At 43.3% G+C, this 7548-nt stretch overlaps 1 protein-coding gene across 4 annotated transcripts in view; it reads right to left on the bottom strand.

The window, feature by feature from the left end:
* Positions 1 to 7548, bottom strand: part of EMC1 (ER membrane protein complex subunit 1) — a 30010-nt gene that overhangs the window by 19612 nt on the left and 2850 nt on the right. For 3 of the 4 annotated variants that reach the window (XM_006866325.1, XM_006866327.1, XM_006866326.1), the window contains exons 2-6: positions 3873 to 3997; positions 3051 to 3116; positions 2730 to 2823; positions 2237 to 2365; positions 274 to 400 (exon numbers count right to left, since the gene is read on the bottom strand). In XM_006866325.1, coding sequence (XP_006866387.1) covers positions 274 to 400; positions 2237 to 2365; positions 2730 to 2823; positions 3051 to 3116; positions 3873 to 3997 — 541 coding nt within the window. The remainder of the gene's footprint in view (positions 1 to 273; positions 401 to 2236; positions 2366 to 2729; positions 2824 to 3050; positions 3117 to 3872; positions 3998 to 7548) is intronic. The other variant, XM_006866328.1, reaches the window with a different exon arrangement.

Raw genomic sequence — 7548 nt, 5'->3', positions numbered from 1 at the left:
TAGACATCGACTGGGCCAATGCACTTTTAAGGGTAGACATCGACTGGGCCAATGCACTTTTAAGGGTAGACATCGACTGGGCCAATGCACTTTTGTGAGTGCTTAATAAATGTTCGACAAGGAAGAGAAACCAGCCAGTTAGCGACCAGAGTCAGAGATCCTAAAGAGTTTTTGTACTACACAACCAAGTTCCCAGGTCCTTAGTTCAAAGAAAGGCTCTAGCAACGCCCTTCCCCAATTCACAAGGCCTGGAAGCCAGGCGCCCTTCCATACCTGCTGAACAATCTCTCCATCTTCCACGTTAAACTTGACAACGTTCACATGGCTGAAAGGAACAACTCCAAGGGCCCACACCACCCCTGAGCCGCAGGAATACACCATCTGGTAATGGATGCTGTCACTAAGAGAGGGAAGGAAAAGCAGGGGCAATAGCTGTAGCCATAAGACAGGACCCTCCTCAGGGGTCTTCCAAAACCAGGGCGCAGCCAGATGTCATAAGCTAACAATCCTGAAATAGGCTTTGTTTGATTTATACACTTTTTAAAATTTTGAATTAGCTGTCCCCCTTTAAAACTAAGATAACATATAAAACTCAGATTTCCAGCTTTTTCTTTAAACATTAGAGGCTATGGCAATACTGAGCTTACTTACATTCCTGTGCCCCCCTGGATGCGGGCCAGGTACACCACAGCCCCAACAGTCCCCAGTAGCTCACTTAAGGATGGATGTAACTCTCTTGGCTCCACAGGAGCCTGTGTTTTTGATTCCTGCCCTAAGCTTTAAAAATGACCACACCATAGAGAGAGAGAGCAGCTGAGGACTCTAGGCCCATGGTATGAGAAAGGCTGTGTGTAGGTAGCAGGAGGCAGGCTTGCAAAAGGTGCCCTTCGGTTGTGTAAAAAGAATATAAAATTCTCTATGTGAAAAACAACAACAACAGGTATAGCAGTATGCCTGCCCTATTTTGAGAACTTAGGACTCCTGTGTAATGATGCTATAGGATCAGTACTGGACTGTGAACCACAAGGTTGGAGGTTCAAACCCACCAGTTGCTCCTTGTTGTTGTTATGTGCCGTGGAGTCGGTTCCGACTCATAGCGACCCTGTACAGGGTTTCCAAGGCTGTAAATCTTGATGGAAGCAGAAAGCCTCATCTTTCTCCTGCAGAACAGCTGGTAGTTTCGAACTGTTGACATTGAGGTTCACAGCCCGATTCGTAACCACTATGCTACCAGAGCTCCTGAGAAACCCTACAAAGGGTCGCTATGAGTTGAAACCAACTCAATGGCACTTAACAACATCATTATGAGAACTTAATTGAATTCAATACATGCATGGCACATACAGTTCTGGTGAGGCACTGTGGGTTAATGCGCCAGACTGTAAAGCCGTTTGAACTGCAAGGTCGGCAGTTCAAGCTCACCAGCTGCTCCTCAGAAATCCTAAATAGAGTCGCTATGGGTCGAAACCCAACTTGACGGCACTTAACAACAACAAATGGCACATAGAAAGAAGTCAATAACTGTTAGCCATTCTTACAGAGATTGACGTAAGATTTCAGTTTTTAAAAGGACTTGACTGCTAAGGAATGTAGGACAGAAACTATCCTATGTTTTATACTGGAAAAAACTAATAAAAATGACCACAGGCCTTTCTTCTCTCCCTCCCTCCCTCCTGTTCCTTCCCAGCCCCAAAGCTTTCCACCTCACATATCACTCAGCCCCTACCCTGGGCGCTTCTCAAAGTTGTTGATTCTTATATAAACAGAAAGTCCAGTCTGGTTTGAACTAGCAGTTAAAAATCCCCACGGACTATAACTAGAAGTAGGGGAGTCATTTTCCCTTGCTCAACTGGCTCTAAGAGTGCCCCAGTTTGAGAGTTTTCTTCTCACTGCAAAGACTAGTCGAGATGTATTCACATCTTTGGTGTTCAGCCCTAAACCTCCTGATCTCAACACGCTAGGTCACACATTAGGTAAGCCTGTTATTGTTGTTGTTAGGGGATGTCGAGTCAACTCCGACTCATAGAGACCCCATGTACAACAGCAAGAAACCCTGCCTGTCCCGTGCCATCCTCACAATTGTTGTTATGTCTGAGCCCACTGTTGCAGCCACTGTATCAATCCATCTAGTTTTTGCTGACCCTCTACCCCAGGTAAGCTTGGGTCAGAGTCTATGTTTCAAGACCCTTGGAGAGAATGAGGAGCTTGCAGAGAGCAGGTGATTTCACAGGCTGACCTTTCTGGGAGATGCTCCAGCCACTTTAGGTGCCCACTGGCGAGGTGATGGAGGGCAAGTGTGGTCTTCTTCAGGACAGCGACGTACCTCACGGACTCCTGCAGACCCACCAGGCCAAGAGCCTGGAAACTGAGCACAGGCAAAGGATGAGCGCTGCCCAGCACCTCCAGAGTCTCAGGCTAGAGGAGATCACCCACAATTTTCACTATTGCTTAGAGGGTAAGAACGTAGGCTTTGGGATTGAACACACTTGAATATCAATCCTGGCTCTGCCGCTCACTGAAATACTTTCAAAGACTAAACCTACTACCAAACTCTGCACCCAATAGGTGCTCAATAAATTCTATCTGAGCAAACACGTGTGTTCTATAACCTCAAACACATCACAGAACTGGTTTGGCTCTTCAGCAGTCTCCGCAAAGCACGCCAAGTTGCTGTTCACATAGTCAATGTCTTTAACCCAGCCAAGATGGAAGACAGCTTCTTCCCCTACCTGCCACTGTCCAAAGTGATCTCCCAGTTCAGGCCCCCAATGTTAGTCTCCCAGGAACGCATGATTCGGCCTCCATTGGACACGGTGACTGCATCTGGGAAAGAAAAGCCATCTCCCAAACTACAGCTCTACAGACCCAGGGCTTGTGGGCGGCAGCCTCATCTCTGACATAATGGATGCAAATCAGTAGTAAGTAAGTGCTTGTCCTTTCCTGGTGGGAAGACCCATTCTCCTTTCCCTACCAGGTCCTAGACAAGGGAAGGAACCAAAGAATGGGGAAAGGGAGGCGACACTAGGGAGACCAAACAGGACTGTACTTACCCTGGCCGTGGAGTAGCATAGCATCCACAGCCCCTTCTGGCGTGCCCTTGTCAACATGACGCCACACTGAGAGAGACAAAAGTCACCCATTACTATGAACCACAGAGAGGCATCAAGGAAGACAGCAGGAGAGAGGTGACTAGATCAGAAGTGAACACGGCTTGTCTGCACAGCAGTGTCCAACTACTTTCAAATGAGGGAAGGAGTACAACTAAAGGTTGCTGACCCGCTCCCCTCACTCAGTAATGGGGAGGGAGGAGAGGCTCTGCAAGGAGTCATCAGTATCTCTGCACGTTCTATTGCCACAACCACCTCATCAAACATGTATGTCAACAGGAACAGGAACAAAATCCAAACCATTTCACAAGATTGTCAATTGCATTTTCAATATTTTATTATCTAGAAAATCCAGCCAACGTAAGTCATTTAAGACATACACCTGGAACCTTAATTGCAGAATAGAATAATGTAGGTTTGTGCAGGAATATCTTATTTGAGAACACTCAGGACTCAGGCCATTATATTATCACTAATAACGTTGTTATTATCACCCCAATCGACTGTTATTAATAATATTACTATGACTAATATTAACGTTACATATCACTATGTGCTAAAACTAATGTTTGTAATATAGCATTACTAATTATTCAAAGAGAACAAGACTGAAAAACAAAACATATCAGAATTCTGTAGGAGAAGATCTTCTGGCCAACTTGTCCTGAGTGAGGCAGGCTGACTTGTACAAGGCATAGGCCATTCAGGATCCAGTGTGCCCAGTTTTTCCATCCCCACGCCAGCCACGTAACCCAGTTCACTCACAGATATCCCCAGTGCGAGAATTTAATGCTGCAATCACATTCTTCTCTGTGGCCACAACTAACTTCTTGGATCCAGGAGAAAATTCCAAGGAGGCAAACTTGAGCTTCCCCACATACTGCTGTCTCCTGAGGAAAGAGTACCGGGGGGTGGGGGGGATGTTTTGGAAAAACCATTACACAGACACCATCACACCTGTCTTAGGGTATATCACAAATGTTTGTTGACAAAAAATATCTGACCAAAAGCTAGGTGTCTATGCAGTGTTGTGAGAAGCAAAGGTAACAAGAGAAAATTCCTTCTAATAGAAGAGAAATATTAACAATCTTCTAAATGCAAGTATAAGGAGCTCTGGTAACATAGTGGTTACGAATCAGTATGCTAACCTCAGGGTCAGCAGTTCGAAACTACCAGCTGTTCCGCGGGAGAAAGATGAGGCTTTCTGCTCCCGTAAAGATTTACAGCCTCGGAAATCCTTTACTAGGTTGCTATGAGTCGGAACTGACTCCACGGCATACAACAGCAACAACAAATACAGTATATCTCAAAGTAACTGACACCCACAAGTACACATGGTATAAATCTCCCCAGAAAAAAACACTGTAGTCCTCTCTATTTACCAGCAGTGGAACTAAGCACTCAGGTCACAAATGCAAGAAGAGATGCAAACCCTGCCCTCAATGAGCAGGCAATCCAACGTCTCTGTTTTCACTGAGAAAGAAGAGTATGCAGATTTGTCTACAAACACCATCCGATATCGGCCAGTCTTTGTTCTCAGTAGCCTCTCTAGTTCACACATGTCCAGGTTCCATTTGAATCGTCACTCAGCCTTTCCTTGGGATGTATCCCATCACTTTCAACACTCTACCCACTAAGCTAAGCACAAAGAATATAACTCATTTCACTGCCAAGTATGTAAAAGGTGTTTGCACATCACTAAGAATGAGGAAATTCTGCCTCCTCTAGCACGGTGATCACTCAGTGACATTTACGCTAAATTTCTCATCATCATCATGTCTGTCGAATTCAAGAAAAGCTAAACGGAGTCTAATAAAGACTAATAATCATGTGCCATTTATCAAACTGGGTTTAATAAAAACTGATATTCACGTGCCAGTTGGCATTTTTACCTATATTTTCACATATTTGATCTCACTGCTCTCTACACAGGGCAAACATCATTGCTCCCACTATACAGGTGAGAAAACCAAGTCCAGAAAGGCCAGTTAATAAATGTCACAACTAGAAGCAAAACTGAATTCTTCTGATTTTAACACCTATGCTTTATTTTAAATAGTTATGCTTTAACTAGACAATTAAAAAAATGCTTGCTCATTATAGAAAATGCAAAAATATATATATGTTGATATAAGGGGAAAAAAAGAAAAAAGACCTGGAGTTAGAAAACAAAAAGGGGGAAAAGACACTCAGCATTTCCCAAGCTGAAGGAACTGAAGAAAAAAATTCAAGCTTCAAAGGATTCTATGGGAAAAATATTGAACAACACAGGAGCATCCAAAGAAGATGGAAGGAGTCACAGAGTAACTGTACCAAAAAGAAGACCATTTCAAAAGTTAGTACCTGATCAAAAACTGAGGATACCGAAGAAGTCTCCAGGAATGGATGGACGACCAACTGAAATGTTTCAACAAACAAATGTACTGCTGGAGGTTCTATGCCAAGAAACTTGCAAGACAGCTACCTGGCCAACCAATTGGAAGACATTCACATTCATGCCCGTTCCAAAGAAAGGTGACCCAACAAATGTGAAGATTGCCAAACAATATCATTAATTTCACATACAAGTAAAATTGTGCTAAAGCTAATTTTAAAATGGTTGCAACAGTATTAAGGAACTGCCAGAAATCCAACAAAGATTCTAAAGAGGACATGGATCGAAGGAGATCATTTCTGATGTCAGATGGATAAAAGCAGAGAACACCAAAAAGTTGTTGACCTGTGTTTTATTGATTCTGCAAAGGCATAAGCCTGTGGATCTTTAACAACTTACAGATAACACTGCAAAGAATGGGGATTCTAGAACACTTCATTGTACTCAGGTGAAATGTGTACAGAGACCAAGAGTTGTTCAAATAGAACAAGAGAGTATTGTGGAATTTAAAATAAGGAAAGATGTGTGTCCGAGCTGTATCCTTTCACCATATGTCCTCAATCTGTATGCTGAGCAAATAATCTAAGAAGCTGGACTATGTGAAGGATGCAATATCAAGACTGAAGGAATTCATTCATTCACAACCTGTGATATGCAAATGACACAACCTTGCTTGCTGAAAGTGAAGACTGATAAAGATCAAGCCTTCACTCTTCAGTATGGGCCACATTTCAACATAAAGGAAATAAAAATTCATACAGCTGGGTCAACAAGCATCATCATAATAAATGGAGAAAAGATTGAAGTTGTCAGGGATTTCTTTTCAGTGGGATTCAGTAACATGGATTCAACAGCCAAGAAATCAAAATCTGCTGCAAAGGATCTTTTTAAAGTGTTAAAAAGTAACAATGTCACTTTTTTTCACTATTATAAGTAGTTGTTGTTGTTGTTAAGTGCCGTCGAGTCAGTTCTGACCCATAGCAACCCTGTATAGGGTTTCCGAGGAGCGAATGATGAGCTTGAACCATCAGTTCTAAAGCGACTTGGCGGTTCAAAGTGACATTGCAGTCCAGCACCTTAACCCACAGTGCCACACCAGAACTCTAATGTAGTAGTAGGGGGTTCTTTTTTCTCTTTCTCAATTAACAGTATTTACCTCTATTCACTTAATTTTTTCCCCTCCCCCTTCACCTCCCACTGGCCTAAGTCACAGTATTTTCAACCACTTCATATGCATGCATAAATTGGAAAATGAATAAAGAAGACCAAAGAATTGATGCCTTTGAATAGTGTTAGCGAAAACCACAACATACCATGGGTTACCAGGAGTCCTGGTATGGTTTTGTAGAATAAGCACTGGGCTGCTAACCTCAAAAGTGCATGGTTCAAGCCCACCAGCTGTTTGTCAGAAACCCTGCACAAGGTCTCTCTGAGTCAGAACAGACTCAACAGCACTTTAACAACAACCAGAAGAACAAAGAAGTACAGCCAGAATGTTCCTTAGGAGCAAGATGAAGACGTGGTTGCAGGTACTTTGGACAGGTTATTAGAAGGAACTGGTTCTTGCAGAAGGATATTATGCTTGGTAAAGCAGAGGATCAGCAAAAAAAGAGGAAGCCCCTCAACAAGATAGACTGACACAAAAAGAAGAGGTTCAAACAAAGCAACGATTGTGTGGATGGTGCAGGACTGGGCAGTGTTTCATTCTTTTGTGCATAAGATCACTATGAGTCTAAACCAACTCAACAGCACCTAACAACCACCACCCAAAACCAAGTCCACAACCATCAGGTCAACTACCACTTACAGAAACTCTGTGTAGGGTTCCCAATGCTAAGTATCTGACAGTCTCAACTTTCTCCCAAGGAGTAGCTGGTGGGTTTGAACTGTGGACCTGGCAGTTAGTAATCTGGTGTTTACCCTGCAGCACCACCAGGGCTCCTAATGACAGTTTCTGCTAGATTTAAACAACGCTACGTGTATTTTGTTGTTGTTGTTAGGTGCCATCGAGTCGGAACTGACTCATAGCGACCCCACGCACAGCAGAACGAAACAATGGCCGATCCT

This window comes from Chrysochloris asiatica, unplaced genomic scaffold, assembly GCF_000296735.1.
Source record: "Chrysochloris asiatica unplaced genomic scaffold, ChrAsi1.0 scaffold00090, whole genome shotgun sequence".
Taxonomy (NCBI): Eukaryota; Metazoa; Chordata; class Mammalia; order Afrosoricida; family Chrysochloridae; genus Chrysochloris; species Chrysochloris asiatica.
Note: the sequence above shows the minus strand (reverse complement) of the source record. Positions and strands in the feature narration are given on the sequence as shown.